Raw genomic sequence first — 19,885 nt, forward strand, 5'->3', positions numbered from 1 at the left:
AATTACTGCCTCAAGTGAGTTCGCAGCAGAATATTAAAAAGGAGTTGGACCTCACTTGCCATTTCCTTTGGCCAAATACATAAATTAGTGCAATATACTCTAATTTTTAAAAAAGTATAATATTCAAGGATAAAATCATAAAAATGAGTTGGACCTCACTTGCCATTTTATTTGATCAAAAACTTAAATTCTTTGGTCAACTAAAATTAAAAACAAATCACCTTAATTGTGATTTTGTTTGATCAAGGAATTAAATTCCGTGATTTAAAAGATGCACTTTCTAATCGAAGGATTATCATAGATTAAATAGCTTAACGTGCTACTGTTCCATCATTTAATGTTACATGTATATAAAGATAAGGGATCGCATCACATTACAATTTTAAAATTCCTTTCTTTTCTCTCCAAATAACTCGCAGGAAGATGAGTTTGTTCAACAAATGTTCAATATTGCTTGTTTTGCTCGTTGTCTTATGGAGTGGGTTTGTCTTCACTACTCCTCTTGACGGCGATGCAACCGTAGATAGCATTTTTGATGGACCATTGAGAAGAGTTATCATTTACAACAACATCAAAGAAGGGGTGTTTTTAAACCTTCATTGTAAATCAAAAAATGATGATCTTAATCTCCAAGTGTTGCCTTTTGGAGGCTCTTTTCATTGGAAGTTTCGCGAGAATATTTTCTCAACTACACTTTTCTTTTGTAGTTTTTCGTGGGAATATGTGAGGGACAGTTTTGACATCTACAATGCAGAATGGGAAGAAGGTTGCTATAATTGTACTTGGAGAGCGAAAACAGATGGAGTGCATGGTTATATGGAAGATGGTACTGAGAGGTTTTTCTTTAGGTGGGGTACTACACCACCACTGCCAAAGAAAAATGGTCTGAAAAAACACTGAAACATGCACCGCTAGTACTACTACTACTCCAACCTCTTGAATTCAGTGGTATACTGTAATAATTGGAGTGTTTCCACTTGTTTAATAAACTACAATAGTGATTAATTTCCATTCATCCGCAAAATTCTTGTTGTTTTAGTTCTCATATAAGTTTAGAAACAACTTAACGTTAAAGTGCTTTTATATATGAGTAACCAATATATATTTTATATTGAAATATCTCAAAACAAAATATATATATATATATATATATATATATATGAAAAAAGAAAAAATGAGCCTTTATATATTTTATTGAAATATGTCAAGAATTTACACAAATAATCAGCAAATCTTTAAGCAATTCTCATTATGGCTAGTGATAAGTTTATATATGTATGTAATAAAATTTTACAATTTCAATCAAAAGTCTACTCAATAATATATTAAGTTGTGTGTATATATATATAGAGTCCTGATCTCTTACTTTCCTATGGAGTAAGAAAATTAATCCACACTTTCTATATAAACTGTTAGATTAAATCGTTATTTTTCAAACATAGCCTTTCCTTTTAACACAAAAATACTCTCACCATATTTTTAGTTTATATATTTAATTTTACCATTACCATTTATTGTAACAATAAAAGGTAATTATCAACTCTCTCTCCATTTCTTTGTGGGTGGCGAATTTGAATCCATGGACAAAAGTGTGAACAAATGATTGCTTTCCATGGATAAGGTTGTGAGAAGAGCTTCATCCCTTTTATTTTGGATTACCTTATTGTTTCTTTCCATAGATAAGGTTGTGAGAAGAGCTTCATCCCTTTTTTTTTGGATTACCTTATTGTTTCTGAATTTTATAGTCCCACCATAGTCATTACATCATCATCATCCAATAATCAAACTCACAAATTCATAGATTCAATAATGAATTTCACCAAATATCCAACTTCAAATTGAAATAAGAAGAATTTTTATTCAAACTTTAAATGAAATTTTCTTCAATTTCAATTCCAATTAATCAATTCGATAAATTTGTTGGTAAATTTACTTATACTAGAGAAGTATATTAATTTACTTATACTGATAACGACAAAATGTTTCTTAAAAAAATACTATAATATCATAATGTTGTTGCAAAATTGAAAGATACGGGTATTGTTTTTCTTTCAAAGAAATATCTAAATAAAAACAAATTTTTAGTAAAATATACTGGCATTAATTTTTTTTAAATGTTTTTATTTTTATTTTGATAATTACCTTTTTATTATTATAGTAGGTGGTAATGGTAAAATTAAATATAGAAACTATGGAAGTGGTTTTGTATTAAAAGAAAAGGCCATAGGTAGGTTTGAAAAATGACCATTAGATTTAATCTAGATTAATTTTCTTACTCCATGGGGAACAAGAGATCAGGACTCTCTCTCTCTATATATATATAATTTTCTTACTCTATGGGGAATAAGAGATCATGACTCTCACTATATATATATATATATGTTAAATCTCTTATAATTTTTAGTTTTGCATTTATCTGTGTTTTTTGTTTTTTATGAGATAAAGACAGTCAGTAATGTTCTTCTTCGGATTTTTTTTTTTTTTTTTTTGGCTAAAAGGTAAGCTTTAATAAATAAAAATGAGAATTTACAAGAACAGCCCAAAGGCACATCTAAGCATAAGGCAGCCAAACAATCATAAAACATACAACAAACAAACCACCATCATCTAAAGCATGCACCCCCAACCTGACCAGCCTAATTACCTAGACAACACAGACAAGGATACACTGAGCAAAATAATCACAAACTAATCAGCAAAGCACCATGTTTGTCCTCCTGCAAAGAAGCATCCTTGCATAAACAACTGCAATAAGTTCTCCTGTGATCTAACTATCCTGAGATGACTACCATCCCTTAGTGTCAAAGATGCAAGCTTGGCTCGAACACAACTTTTAATGAGGCAAATGATGTGACGAGGGGAAGAAGCTTTGTTCCTAAAAGCCCTTGCGTTCCTCTCCAACCAGATAGAATAAATTGCAGCATTGAAGAGTAGTTTGTGGATGAAGAACTTTTGTGAGGACCGTGAGGCAAAAAACACCACTTGATTATATCCCCCCAGCTATCCGGCAAAATATAGAACCCAACAACATGTTGTATAAACAACCAAATATGAGCACTGAAGCTGTAATTAAAAAAGATGTGGTCCATAGATTCATTGTCAGTAAGGCACAGAAAGAATCTGTTAACATAGTGCTTGCTCCTCATTGGCTTTGAATCAAGTGTGAACAATCAACCTCTGCATGCTAGCCAAGCAATCACACTATGTTTTGGAATATTGTTCTTAAACCAAAGCAGACACATACCTAACCCTCCCTCATGTTCTTCGGATTTGAAAAAGAGCAAACTTTATATGCTTTAATTTTTTGCTTACAAATTTAATTTAATATCAATTACTATGAGTTTAGTTCAAACTTTCAAAGTGCCTCACGTTGGGTTAATATCAAATAACTACCAATTATATTATGTCAATCATCTAACTTTAAAATTTTTATTTTTATTTTTATTTTTTATTTTATTTTATTTTTTTCCCCCTTAAGGACTCGAGTTGCTCGGATCAGTACAATAGTTCAGTAGTTCAAGGTATAATGAGTAGAACACATTTAATATATAGTGTTATTATCATTGCAAACATTTTTTTTTTTTTTTTTTTTTGAAATTTTAAGCAACTGTTATATATAATATGAATAATTAAAAGAGGTGGGCCATTTGGCCCAAAAAAAGATGGTAACAAAAGCCTATAGAAGGCCCAATAGAGGACAGCCCAGGACCAATGTTCCGCAACAAGCCGTTAATAGAGGTTGTTAGTAAAGCAATCATACAAAACATGATGCTAAGTAACATTCTTAGATTCTATTATTACATTATTTGCTATGCCCACTATAATTAAGAATTTACACAAACAATCAACAACTCTTTAAGCAATTCTCATAATGGCTAGTGATAAATTAATTTATTTATGTTTGTATATATATGTATGTAAAATTGTTTCATATATATATATATATGTGTGTGTGTGCGTGTGTATTGGTTTTAAATCTCTTATTAGTTTTTAGCTTTATATGCTTTGATTTTTGGCTTACAAATTTAATCTAATACCATAATTATATGATTTATTCTTTTTTGTAATTTTGTTTGAGTAGCATGTTATGTATACATATGTTAATTTTTGTTAAACTTTTTTAAAGTAAGATTATTTTGCGTTTTGTTTTTATTTTAATTTCAGTCAAAAAGTAATTTTATTTTAATTGTATAATATTATACTCTTTATCATATATTGTATAAAGAATAACGTATATAGTGATATTTGTACATATGGTAAAACAGAAGGTTTTTTTTTTTTTTTTTGACTTGCTGACTTAGCGCTGACAAGGTTATGTTGGGGAGATGTTAATCACCATTGTTAGATGCTTACTTGACTTTGTCCAGTGAGAGAGTAACAGAACAATATTAATTTTAAGGAAAAAGATAAAGTACTTAATTACTTTGTGTTAAGTGAGTTGGCCAACTGAATATAAAAAGTAATAGGACCTCACTTGCCATTCTATGTGGCCAAAAACTTAAATTCACAGCGTAATATGTGGCCAAAAACTTAAATTCACAGAGTATCATAGTCCAATTTTTAATTAAGAATAATATCTACATTTTCCCATCTATACATACATGATTGAATTTCTTAAAAAAAGAAAAGAAAAAATTATTTCTATTTGATAGCGGGCATATCTTCAATTCTATTTAAATATTTTCAAATTTGAATCCTTTTATTCGCGAGGAGCTGGATGAGAAGAAACTCTAACGTCCGGTTCTGTAGTAGAGATGGAATTGAGAAACAACCATCAACTATAACCCCAAAAGAACCAGATTCCGTAAACAACATAGAGAAAGAATGAAGGGAATATCTTATCGAGGTAATCATATTTGTTTTGGTAAATATGCTCTTCAGGCACTTGAACCCGCTTGGATCACATCTAGACAAATAGAAGTCAGACGACGAGCAATGACACGAAATGCACGTCACACGCACACACAAGGCACCAGTGGTAAATAACCAATAAAATTTTACATGAAAATTCCGCTACAATACTTTGAACATTATGCTTTATATTTCGCTCGTGGTTGTGCTATTATGGTTGGTGAGTAGCACCAGTGGTAAATAACTAATAAAATTTTGTATATATTCCGTTTGTTTTGACATAAAATATTTTGTTTAAAATTTTTTTAATTTATATTTTAAGTAAAATATTTTTCCTATTTTTACTTTTTTGTGTTTCACAAAAGTCTAGGTCAATGTTGATGTTGAAATTGAGGTTGAGATTAAGGTTGAGGTCGAGGTCGAGGTCGAGTCTATCAGAATGGGCATGTAACATAACTTGCCGAATATTGATGAGTAAATCGTTTTTATTAAATCTAAATATTTTTTTTTTCGCAAATATTTTACGATAGCTAAACAGAAAATTAAAAATATTTTACATTCAAACCAACGAGCTTAAATAAAGATGATTTTATGATATGTGATTTGGACAACATTAATTTCAAGGAAATGGATAAACTGTATAATTACTCAAATGACTGCATCAAGTGAGTTGGCAACTGAATATTAAAAAGGAGTTGGACCTCACCTGCCATTTCATTTGGCCAAAAACTTAAATTAGTGTAATATACTCTAATTTTTAAATAAGTATAATATTCATAGATAAAATCATATAGAGTTTCAAATACTGTGTTTCTTGAGTAAGTTGGTCAACGAAAATTAACGAGCAATTGACCTTAGTTTTGATTTAGTTTGGCCAAGGAATTAAATTATTTTCCATCATTGTTAATGTATGTGTGTGTGTGTGTGTGTGTGTATAAGATTGCAAAACTAGATGCATCTCATCACATTTTTCAAAATCTCTTTCTTAATTTCCTCTTGAAATAACTCAAAAGGCAACCAGTTTGTCCAACAAATGTCCAGTATTGCTTGTTTTGTACATTGTGCTGTGGAGTGGACTTTTTGTCTTCTCCGCTCCTTTTAATGAAAATAAATATAGTATTCTTAGACCAAAGATTACAGTTATCATTGACAACAAAATGGAAGAAGGGGTAAATCTATACCATCTTTGTAAATCAAAGGACGACAATCTTGGTAAACAAGTGTTGTCTTTTGGAAGCACCTTTCAGTGAAAGTTCCACGATAATATTTTGTTGTCTTTTGGAAGCACCTTTCAGTGAAAGTTCCACGATAATATTTGGCTGTCCACACTTTCTTCTTCTTCATTTTTTTTTTTTTTTTTTTTTTTTTTTTTGTGGTTTTTCATGGGAAATAAAAGTGTCACTTTTGATGCCTACCCTTCACAAAGGGACTGGAAAAAATGCCAAAAGTGTGTTTGGGTAGCGAGTAAAGATGGAGTGCACCAATACAAGGAAGATGGTTCCGAGAGGTTTCTCTTTAAGTGGGGAACACTTTTTTTTTAATTTTTTTTTGGTTGAGGTGCTAACACTAGTTACCTTGTAAGAAACTCAATATTATTTTTTTAAAAAAATAATGAATGAAAGAATTTAAAGAGAAAATTATAAAATCTCAGGTAGAATTTTTTTTCAAGAACTACTAAAAATTTGCCATCATTTTACATCAAAACTAAATAAACATGTCTAAGGCAAACAAACGTACAAATTGAGGATTAGTAACATTTAGTGCTATCAATTCAGATAAAAATTGGAAAATATGGTAAAATTTTGGACTTTTTGCCGTCGATAATCATATTTCAATTTTTGGAACTCTACCAAACTGGATTCCGGTAGCAAGAAAAGTTTAATTATTGAGGGCACCATTGTGACCTAGTGGTGATGGTTCAAAACAAGAAACAATCTGACTGCTATGCAATTGTGAACAATTTTCAAACTCTCACGAGAGAAACTTGGTGCACTGAAGTAATATTTTTAAGAAGTTTAGTTACTTTGGTCCCCAACCTAATGGATGGGAGAGAGTGTCTTGAATTCAGATACAGGGTGGATATAGGAAAGCCCCAATTGACTGCTACCTAGACTTAAAAACTCAACTTTGCCTAAGATAATAACTAACATAGTAGTGGCGCGCATTATATTAGTTCAATATAATATGATACAATATATAATATAAGTAATATAATCCAAAACTACATAACAAAATATAAATTTGAAATGTCACTAATGGCAACACTGGTAAGCAACAGACTCTTATGAATTCTTGTAATTGAGTTCAATGGTAAGAAAAGATAATAAAGATTAAATATGCAAGTTTATTATTTCTATTCTTTCCTAATTCTCTTTCACCTATTTCTCCATTTTTTTAATTAAAAATTAATTATTACTTTTTTATAAGTAAAATTAATTACTTTTTATTCTTTAAAGTCTTAATAGCATCTCCAATGCAAAATGCTATTTCTCCATTGTAAATTTATATTTTAAGAGGAATAACAATGCCAAAATGCTATATTTTAGCAATTCTCCTCCAATAATGCATTTCATCCAAAATGCTATATTTTAGCAGTTCTCCTCCAATTATTCTGACACTTTGACATACTATTACTTTCCTTATTTTAATTCTTACTTTTTCATGTGACTTTCAGCCCATATCTACACAAAAATCCTAAAAAAGGCCTAGCATCTTAAGTTCTCAACTTATAGCAACTTGCTATATACTATGATATATATTTTTTTAGAATCTCATATTTTGAGAAGCTATATAGTGCACCATTGGAGTGTATCAGACAACAAAATTTCTTATATTTTGAGTTTGAGAGGACATTTGAGAGAGAACATTGGAGACATTCTAATCTTATTTTTCCTTTTTTGGTTTTCTAATCCTCTTGTATACACTCAATATACCTACGCATACTACACATAATGATATATATACAAATACAATAATATAGAGTATACATACATTTATTGATATACATTTATACAATACATATTATATATATATTTATATATACACATATAAATAAAGCACATAAATTAATATTAAATTGATGTATTTTTTTTATAAATCAATCAGCTCCGTTTTTTTTTTTAGAATTTGGCCCCACTTACTATTAGAATCCTGAATCCGCTCCTGCTTGACAAGATTATCTTTTAAATAAATCGCACCCTAAACCGGCCCATCACCTTTATCCTATGTGATTCATCACATATAACCTAGAGCTGAGTTTTTATTTGATTAATTATTTCACTTGTAAATGTAGAGTTGTATTCTCATAGTAGTCCATTGAGGGACATTCGCTGTATTCCATTACTACAATTACATATACTTCTTTAAGAGAGAGAGTCCAAAAGGTTCTCTTAGCGAATGGGTTGGTGGTGAAAATCCTGCAAAAGATGAGATACCCCTTGGCAGTTCAAAAATAAGGAGGGTTGATCCTCAAAAGGAGTGAGTTTCTCTTCAGCTCGTAAAGAGTGGGGGTTTGTCTTAAGCCTAGCTAATGCGATGTGCACAAAGGCTTGCCTGCAGCCTTGATGTGAAGTGCTTTACCCACTCAGCAACAGTTGGACAAATGTTTAATCTTTGTCAAAAGATAAACACAAAAAGCTTATTAGAGAATGATTTATCTAAATAAATTTACATTTAAAGAACAAAATTTATAAGTTTTCTAAAAAGTTTCGTGTGTGTCAAAAACAAATTATATTTAGCCTCAGGGTCTTTATTTGGGAGTAGATATTGAATGTATGCCATGTCATTAGTAAGTATACTAACCCAATGAAAAATAATATATATATATATATATATTTAATTAAACAATTTTTTATTTTTTATTATTATTATTTTTTTTGTAAATAATACCGGTAACGCAGCACGCCTGCCAATATGGGTCTACTCCTTACTTTGGGCAACATGCATCATTAATTGCACAACCATTCAAATTTCAAAATACCATCAACAACCAATAGAGTAGTGGAAAACAAACCATTAACAGTGTCTAACCCATATGCCAGCATCACATAGCACCTGTAACGCCTGTTATATATTGTCGTTATATAATCTTTTATTATTATTCTTTTACCTGAATACAAATCTATTTTCATAACAAGCTCGCAATCAAAAGGAATATTAACCTCAACAGAACATGGCACAAAGAACTACAAGAAGGAAAACAAAATACAGATGATAGCCGAAAACAACCAAATGACACGATAGAGAGAAATGCCCAACAAAGAGACCAGAAGGCACTCCGAGCAACAAATTCCAGAACTTTGACAAGTGCAAACAACCATCGAACCACATATGATGAATTTGAACGCACGCTATAGTTTGTGCAAAATCATGTGAGCACCATGTTGGGGTTGCATAGTTATGAGAGTGTAAGGAGCATGGACATAGGATGGTGAAAGTTGAAAGGAGAAGCGTTGCAGAATGAGCGCCATGGCCACTTTGGCTTCTAACATTGCGAAGTTTTGTCCAGGGCACATCCGGGGTCCCCAGCTGAACGGAAAAAATGAGACTTGGCTCTTTGTTGCCTTCGACACTCCTTCAGCAAACCTCTCCGGTTTGAACTCCTTTGCATCTTCACCCCATAATTCACGGTCATGGTGAAGTATCACCTGTGGTACCATCAACTCCACACCAGCTGGTATGGTGTATCGTCCTAATTTGGTTTCTTCATGAGTTGTTTTTGTGAGCTCAAGGACCGGTGGGTATACCCTTAAAACCTCAAGCAAAATCATTGTCACCTGTGAAAAAAAATGAAAGAGCTATGGAATGAGAATTATAATTACCAAACTCACATCATGAATTATAACTAATTTATACTACTATATAGTAATATAATTAATGTGCATTGACAACCTAATGAAATGTTAGTGGTGTTGTGCATTCATGAGATATTCCAGTACTATATTGGTTGTGAACTTGCATGTTTATTGAAAAAATTTCAACAATTCTAAATTCAAATATTTACTACTATTTTATGAAATCACATGATATGAATATGAAAATATATATATATATATATTGTTCATTTGTCCAAACTAACCTTACCATTTCCATGAATAAAAGTGGTCATCCCTACGCATACATAATTATCCCTATTTTTCTTTTAAGAATTCCAAAAGATGATAAATAGAGAAAACACTTACTACTTTTAGGCTATTTATCCCTTCATAGTCCGGTTTATTATTTCCAAAGACTTGCACAACTTCTTCTCTAGCGCGCTCTTGCCATTCCGGATACCTACTCAAGAAAAACATGGTCCACACAAGCAAGGTAGAGGTGGTGTCTTGCCCAGCAAAGTAGAATAGCTTGCACTCATTGATCACCTCTTGAATACTTAACCCACTGTTCTGGTTGTTTCTATTTTTTCGGATCTCTTCCATACTGGATTGCAGTAATATACCCAATAAGTCATCACTACCAGCTTCTCCTGTCTTCATTGTCTTGAGTCTTCTATTGATGATATTACTTATCGATCTGCACACTATTTTGTCAATTTCTTTCATCCTCCTGTTTGTCTTAGTTGGAAAAAACCTACACATACAAGACGGATAGCTTGATTCATCATCTCTGTATGTAACAGAAGTGGAATTAATGTAGTTTAAGTAGAAACATTTTCAACTTTATGAGTTTTACGTAAGTACCTCCGGCCTGGGATGTAAACAGACTGTATAACCTGAATTGTAAGTTCGGTTAATTCTTTCATAAGGTGGAGTACATCTTTTCCTTCTTCATAGCTACTTCCAAACAATGTCCTCGAAATCGCATCGCCACTTAGAGTTTCAAGATCAGGCCACACATCTACCTCACATGATCCTGCTCCAGCAGAGACCATCTTCTCCCATTTGTTCGTTATCTCAATACAACTTGAATGAAATGCAGGTAACATAAGCTATAAAGAACAAAAACAAAAACAAAAATTAAGTAACCCAATAATCATCTGTATTAAATGCTTCAAATTAATCAATTTGAAGGCTTGTTGAATTCATTTCCACACAAACACAAGTTGAAAACGTATGTATATATATATGAAATATATGTATATATATATACACACACGTACCTTCAACTTCTCCATACGAAAAGCAGGGTTAATAATTCTTCTGTGCATAGCCCATTTGTCACCCTCTAAGCTTCCTATTCCAGTTAGAAGTATCTTGGTTATGGGATCAAGTGCCCTATAATTCTTCTGAAATTTATAGTACTTGGTCAACACTTCCCTTACTAGTTCAGGTTCTGTGATGTGCAATCGTGGTATCCGTCCAACCCACATAAAGGAATTCTTACCTGCAAGTTACACCCATATTAATGATTGCTAATTAAAATTTTTTTTTGGTTCATATAAAAATATAATTTATTATTTTTTTATTATCATATCCTTCCATACCTTTATCTTATTTTTTTGGGGGAATTTACCACATCCTCTAGTTGAACAACCATGATAAACAATGGGTGTGAAATTGGCATATCAACTGATCAGATCGAGTAAATCCATATCCTATTTGTTTAGCTAATGAGTTATATATAGGATTCAAATAATTAATGGGTTATCAGATTGAATGTTCCAATCCATATCTTAATTAGTTAGGATTCGAATCAGATTGGATTTGAAATCGGATGAAAATATTTTCATGTCTAAGTATAAGTTTAGATGGATTGGAGAATTATTAATAGATAGGAATAGGATAATACATAATATATGAAGTTAATAGTATATGGTTAATATATATGACATTCATATATAATATATTGTAATGTAATAAATATATATGTATAATTTTAATTGGATAACTTTGAATTGGATTACCTATAATTTATATTCGATTTGTTAAAATAATAGATTATTAAATTCAAATCATTATCGAACTGTAGAAATTTTTTATTTAATTTATATCGAGATGATCGAATTTTAATCGTATCAAAATCCAATTCATTAATAAGTCTAATGTGAAATATAGGGTGTAACAAGTCTGACTAGCTTTTTGAAACATACCATTATTGGACATTGCTAGATTATGAATAAAAAACATACCATAGTTGGACACGGTATTGAGGATGTGGGGTGTGGCACGTTGCTCGATGTCATCAGAGATATTGATGGGCTTGGACAGAGCTTGTTTGATCAACATAGAGCTCTCTCTATCATCTCCAAAGAACATACGATAGGAGTTTCCATTGAAACCTTGCTCTCTCAAAACCTTCTCTAAATACTTTGGTCTCAACCACACCCAATTCAAGACCTTCCATGCCCATATCATAAGAAAAACAACCCATGACACTGCCATCAAAGGGTACATCATTTCTATCTCTACTTCCACAAAAGTTTCTCGTAGAGAAATACCAGATGAGATAGAGGAAAGAAGGCCAGGTGGAAGGGAATGGATTTCTAATCTTGATTGGTGTGCGTTTGTGTGTGTGTGTGTGAGAGAGAGAGAGAGAGTTATTTCTGCAAGGGTGCTGAGCTACCTGTGGGTTACTTATAGTGAAGAGCGTGACAGGGGGTATTCGGGAAAACTAACGAAGGTTCACTGCATGGCCCGCGCTATCAAAAGAATGCATCATTTCTTACACATATATCACATGCATAATTTCTTACATATTTCACATGCATGTGGTAGACTCCTTAATTTATATATATATATATATATATATTTGGAATTATTATTTATACACGGAGTTTTGAACTCTTATTTATTATTTATGAAATGAAAGTCATGATATTTAAAAAAAAAAAAATGAAATTGACCATAAATATTACTTAATTTGTAGATTTTGCCCTCAAAATTCATTAAAAAATCTAACTGGCCCCTCCAATTGTTTTCAAAACACTTATATATTGATCCAAAATAGAGGGTCTGAAAATAAATTTAGTTTGTGTATTCTTAAAATTTTAAAAAAAATCAACTTGAACTCTTTTAACTATACTTCTAAAAGCTCAAATATTCTGAAACTAAAATTTAAGCTTATTATTATTATAGTCGCAACACGTGTTGCTATTTTATTTAGATATACACATGTACGATATCTATATTATTAATTAAAGAGAGAAAAAAAGGGGGAAAAAGCACTATTGATCCCTCATTTTAAATAAAATACATGAAGCATTTTTTGTCACAAAAAAAAAAAAATATCTAGAATTATATAAGATCTTTATTGGGGAGTCCTAAGAAAATTGGGAAAGAAAATAAACTAAAATATTGTGAAATGGTCAATAACAGCAATAATATCATATATGCTAATACTTTTAATTATCACTTGCTAAATGACAAATTTTACAACTATTCATATCTTGTTTAATAACTTAATTATAATCTTGTTGAATTTAAAATAATTATTTAGTTAAAATTCGTTATTATTATTTTAATTTTTCATCTAAGTATATATTTCCCACTGGAATCCAAGTACTCATTTTTTTTTTTTCTTCCAAAAATTAGATTTTGAAAAACTAAGATATTTGATAAAAGAAAATTGATTATCTAACAATGCTTATTTCTTTACCTCTTCTCCTTTTAATTTTAACTCATCCTTTCTTCTCTATATTTTTCTTTCTAATATCAGTTTTTCATATATTATTATTATGTTGTAATTTGATCATTTTTTAATTTTTTCAAGTTATCTATACCATGAGTCTATGTCTTATATTACAATTGATTTATAATTTTTTTTAAATAGTACAAATTCTGGTCCCCCAATATCAAATTTCTATTCAGCCCAAGATCCGGAACACCCGACGCTATCAAAGGTTCACTACTTCACTCGATGGCTCAATCAAAAGTTCTTTTTAATTAATAATTTCTTATATATATGTTCACATGCATAATTTTTTATGTATTCACATTCACACGTTTTTGTTTGCTAAAAAAAATTCACATACACACACATATATCCGAAGATCTGATTCACCTGGAAAAACAAAAAAAAAAATTGACGAAAAAAGATCCGAAAATCTGACACTATCAAAGGTTCACGCCATCAAAGTTCTTTTTTAATAATTTGTTATACATATTCACATGCACACTCACACAGCACACGTTTCTCTCGGAGAAAAATAAAATTAAAAAATAAATCACATGAAGATTTCTTTTACTTGAAAAAAAAAAAAAAAAAAAAATCCCAAAAATCTGACACTATCAAAGGTTGCATACGTCAAAAGTTGTTTTCTAATAATTAGTTATATATATTCACATCCATAATTTCTCATATATATTCACATGTACACATATATTATAGGGTAAAGTACAAAAAATTTCCATGAACTATTATTTTTTTGTAAATAACCCCCTAAATTGCAAATTGCCCTCTGAATTATTAATTTGTTACAACTAAAAACAAACCTATCACATAAGATTATTTACCCTTTCTCATTAAATTTATCATTTCTTATTACAAAAAAAAATATCTATTATTATTGTTTCTCTTATCTAAATATTTATTATAACATTCACCTTAATTTTATTATTAATATTAATTTATCATAAAAAATAAAAAATAAAAAAATTTGTAACTACCAATTTCTAAAATGATTCATTTATTATTAAAATTCTACTTTTATAATAAAACTTATAAAACTTTTTTATAGTAAAAAAATACATTTTTTTCATATAATATATTAATGAAAAATTAATAAATTATTTAAATAAATAATACAATATTTTGAAATTAAACTTAAATAATTTACTTAATTAAACTTAAATATTTTGAAATTAAACTTATATAATATATTCATGAAAAATTAGGAAATTACTTAAATTGTTGTAAAATTTTATACTTAAGATTTTTATTTAAAAATTAAACTTAAATTTATGCAAATTTAATGGAGAATATGTTTTTAAATTAATATAATTTTTATTTCAGTAAGAAACCTAGATTAAGTGTAATTCTATAAGAAAGGGGGGCATTATGGTCATTTAATAAAAAATAGTTTAGGTATTGAGGCATTTTGCAACAAAATATGATAATTCAGAGAGTATTATATGGACAAAACATATTTCAAGGGAGTTTTAATTTACAAATTTAAACCCTTTTTTTTTTTTTTTTTTCACTTTACCCTATATTGTATGCACACTAGCACATAGTATTCAGACCAATGATCCCAAAACCTCGGGCCAACTAAAAATAAAAAAATCCTCGGATCTGACACTATCAAAGTTTTACTTCTTCACTGTATGACGCTATGATTATACAATGCACACAACTTAAGTATATTCACATGCACTCACAAGCACACAACCAAACTCTCACGTTCACATCGCATATATCTGTTATCATGACTCGTTTGGTGTGCATGTGTGTGTGTGTGTGAGAGAGAGAGAGAGAAAGAGAGAGGTATTTGTGCAAGGTTGATGAGCTACCTGTGGGTTACTTATAATGAAGAGAGCGTGACAGAGAGTATTCGGGCGGACACCATCGAAGGTGTTCACTGCATGGCGCGCTAGCAAAGGTTCTTTTTAAATAATTTTTTATGTACATTCACATGCATAATTTCTTATCTATGAATATATTGGAGGAAATACATCAAATTTCATTAAAAAAAAAAAAAAAAAAAAAAGTACATATAGGTAACATGATAGAGATTCCTTAATTTATAAGATTTGATGTATACAGTTCCAAAAAAAACAAAAAAAATTAATGTATTATTATTATATGGAATTATTATGCATATATGGAATTTTGGATCCTTATTTACTGTATCATTTTATGAAGTTAAAGTTATGATATTTCAAAAAAATGAAGTTGATCAAAATGGTGACATGGATATTATTATATCTTATTACTCTTACCATTTCCGTACCACTGTTATGCACAAAGTTATCATTCTTGTGCACGTATGTATTATATTTTTATATATATTATATATATCTTCACAAAAAAAAAAAAAAAAAAAAAAAAAAAAAAAAAAAAAAAACATGTACACAAAAAGGAGTACTTATAAATTGTAATGGTAGTTTGGATAAAAGAACAATATTTTTTTCAAATCTAAGTCAACATTTTGGTTAACTCCATTTTTTTAAAACATCATGGCTTTAATTCCATAAAATGATAAATAAGGACCCAACACTCCATGTATATTCACTACTTCACTAGGTGGCTCTATCAAAAGTTCTTTTTTTAATTAATAATTTCTTATATATATATATATATATATATATATATATATATATATCTGTTCACATGCATACTTTTTTATATATTCACATGCGCACATTTTGTCCCTAAAAAAAAATCACAAACACATAAGTTGTGGTATTGGTTGTGATCATGGTGTAACAGATTCGGACTAATAGTAGTGTAAATCGACCGATTCATGAAAGTATGTAACGAAAAGTTACGAACCCAATGATATGTTGATAAGCGTATATTCAGAGATCTCATTTACCTCACGTGAAAAAAAAAAAATCTAACACTATCAAGGATTCAAACTATCAAAAGTTCTTTTTTAATAATTTGCTATATATATTCCACATGCACACATCACACGAGATAGTTTTGCGTATTGCTTATTAATAAGGTAGAATATAATAGGATAATAAGGTATATTCAAATGCTTTAGTTTTAGTTTTTTTTGTTTTGGTCTGGGAGAAGAAAAAAAAATAATAACAAAAATAAATAAATAAATAAATGAAATCACATGAAAATCTTGCTTTACCTGTAAAAAGAGGAGAAGAAAAAAATCCGACACTATCAAAGCTTCCGACAAAAGTTGTTTTCTAATAATTAGCATAATTTTTCACATGCATAATGTTTTACATATAAAAATCCTTTTATATGTTCACATGCATAATTTTTTATACATATTCACATGTACCCCCTATATACTATATTCACATAGGTTTCCGACCCAAGATACTGAAAACGAAAACATCTTTGACCGGCGGAATAAAAATAAAAAATCCGAACCGACACTAACTTCACTGCATGACGCATTGATTATAAGTTATTTTTTAATAATTTGTTATATATATTCAGAATGCACTCACAGGCGCACAACCAAACTTTCACGTTCTCAGCGCATTAGCTGTGTTTTTTAATTCTCAAGTCTACGTGGTCAACATTTTACAATGGTGTAATGAGCCAATGAGGTACACGAGAAAAAATAAAATAAAAAAGAATAATGGTTTTTTTAATAGTAATAGGGAAAATTACATATAAATGGAGTCAAAGTTTCATATTTACTTAGAGGCTGAGTCAAAATTCCATATTTCTCTAAAATGGATTGCTGAGGTGGCACATGATTTTTTACTGTTTAGAAATTGTGGTGCCTAAAATACCCTTCCGCGAAGGTATTACTTTTTCTTCGAAGGTACTACTTTTTGGAGTCCAGGTATCATATTTTTTAAACACCCGCGAAGGTACTACTTTTTCTCCGAAGGTACTACTTTTTTGAACTGAAGGTACTATTTTTTTGCACTGAAGGTACTACTTTTTTGTTAGGGAAGGGCATTTTAGGCACCACAATTTTCTAAATAGTAAAAAACCATGTGCCACCTCAGCAATCCATTTTAGAGAAATATGAAACTTTGACTCAGTCTCTAAGTAAATATGGAACTTTAACTCCATCTATATGTAATTTTCCCATAGCAATATGATGCACCACGGGAAAAGAATATGCAGAATTAAAAAAAGAAGTAGGATCCTGTGTTATCATGACTCCTTGCTGATGCCGAAAAGGTTCTCATGGCACTGATGATTCATCGCTAGAACTAAATAACTTGGCCTGAACACTAGTTATATGCCAAATTCGAAAAATGTGAATAACTCGGCCTGAACACCAGTTATTCGCATTGATGATTTATCGCTTTCACGCGCTGCCACGCACTGGTCAAAGAGTCAAACAATGTTGGCGTGTTGTCCTCACGCGCTAGCTGAATTAAAGGCGCGCCGGTTGTATTGTGTTGCGCTGCATGGGATAAATCCCATGATCCTTCAGCCGCCTTGCTTGATCCAACGGCCCCTGATCCGGGCGCTCTGCATGCTAGTGCATCACGTCGCACCGGATCGATAGTCCATACTCTGGCGCCGCCCTCGCCGTGGGCGGTACTCCGTTCACCGGAAAATCACCGAAAATTAATAAAAATTCCCATAAAATATTATTTGGCCCAAAAAATTCCAGAAAAATTTCAGAAAAATTTTTAAAAATTCCAAAAAATTCCTGAAGCCAAAATAAACCTTTTTGAGGCTTTATAGCATCATTTGATGAAGATTATATGGTTTTAACAAATATTTACAATTTGAAATACAATGGAAAAAATTAAATTACATCATTAAACTTTCAAATGGCTAAATCAAAGCCTTAATTATATTCATCCAAAGATAAAATTACATTAAACCTATAAGTTTCATCCATGACCCAAAAATACATCATCATCTATTCACAATTATACATACATCATCATCATGTATCAATATATATCAACATATTAAATCTTACATCAACATACATCAATAAATATATATATGCATATATAATTTGGATCCATGAATGATGATTTTCATAAATAAAAAAAACATGATATCTAGTAATGAATCAAATTTGGCTCTGATAGCACTGTTGGCAAACGTGCAAGTTTTAAAAACTTTCTGAGGGATTTTTATACATAAATCTTGATTCATCACATAAAGATAAGTTTTATGCAAAAATAAAATATGATGTATCATTCAATTAATAAATTGAATACTTACATCAAATGTTTAAGTAACCTTAGATCTCTCCTCTAAAGTGAATGTTCTCACTTATTATAGATCCCTTTACTAGATGCCTACTCCTCGGATCTTCATCATCTTGGTAATGGTGTTGCCTTTAGGAATCACCCATAAGCCTCTATGAATGACCTTGAAAAATTAGGCTTGTGGGAGCCTCCATTAGATGAGATCATGAACCCTAAAATCTTAGAGAGAGAAATATTTTGTTGTCTTTCAAAATTATTGCACATCGGCGTCGTCTAAAATATACATGGACTCCATGTATATTTCGACAACATAAAAATAATAATTAAAGATATAATATTTTTCTCAATCTCTAAAAGGAAAGTGATATCTCAAATCTAAGAGGATTTCAATATCAAGTTGGGCTATGAGTAAGAATCCTTTAAACTTATTATTTTACTGGCTACAATGAATTAATAATTGGCCCGGTCCATGGACCTAATTAAGTTAATTCATTAATTAATTTCTACTCCACTAAAATAAATTAATTAAACTCCAATTAAATAATAAATAATTTCTAAGTCAATGTTGTACTTTGACCCTTCTATGCATAATTAGTTATCGGATAAATAAAATTATCAATCTGACTACTTAACTAATATATTTATTTTGATACCTTTGATTATTTCCGGCTTGATCATAATAAAATATTTGTTTGATAAAAATAATAATTTAAATAAATAAATATATAATAAATCATTTTGTCTAAAAGCACACGAAGGCTTTCAAATTTAGTTTGTGATCAACCATAATTAATACAAAATAAATACAAGTATCAATGATGCAAATATTGAAAATATAACACTCTAACTATTAATTATATAATTACACAAAGCGTCGGTCTAAGAATTTCAAAGAATCCACCGAACAAATCAAAGTAATTACTAATTAATAAAAGAATCTATACTTCTCTCATGCTTAAGAGTCAAATGTCATGACAGTGATAGGGAGTAATTGTAACAACGGCTCTCGCAATATATCTCAACTTAATGCGGATCCAATTCAAGTCTTAATTAATTATGAGTCTATCCTTAATTACCGACTATGAACTATTTATGATTATTATTTATATTCATGTATTGATCGTTATCACATACATATATAAATCTCTTGTAATCAAGTGGACACTATTAATTCCAAAATGAATCGAAACATAATATATTGAATTCACCAATTATATAAATTATAAATATTTCGGATATGTCAAGAACATATGTCATTATAATCCAAATAAAAATTTACTATGCCGGAGCATATAAATCCCAACAGAGGATAGTCATATATTAAATAGCATAAT

At 30.1% G+C, this 19,885-nt stretch overlaps 1 protein-coding gene across 1 annotated transcript; it reads right to left on the bottom strand.

Moving 5' to 3' along the window:
* Positions 1-9,183: 9,183 nt before the first annotated feature.
* Positions 9,184-12,192, bottom strand: LOC132298610 (7-deoxyloganic acid hydroxylase-like). The gene is made up of 5 exons (XM_059795012.1): positions 11,918-12,192; positions 10,949-11,172; positions 10,530-10,777; positions 10,032-10,419; positions 9,184-9,626 (listed from the first exon to the last, which is right to left on the bottom strand). The coding sequence occupies exons 1-5, from the start codon at positions 12,183-12,185 to the stop codon at positions 9,201-9,203; spliced, it is 1,554 nt and encodes a 517-aa protein (XP_059650995.1). The 5' UTR covers positions 12,186-12,192; the 3' UTR covers positions 9,184-9,200.
* Positions 12,193-19,885: the final 7,693 nt, after the last annotated feature.

This window comes from Cornus florida, unplaced genomic scaffold (genome assembly GCF_030987335.1).
Source record: "Cornus florida cultivar Cherokee Brave unplaced genomic scaffold, ASM3098733v1 CherokeeBrave_3.0.0_Hap2_Chr03, whole genome shotgun sequence".
Lineage (NCBI taxonomy): Eukaryota > Viridiplantae > Streptophyta > Magnoliopsida > Cornales > Cornaceae > Cornus > Cornus florida.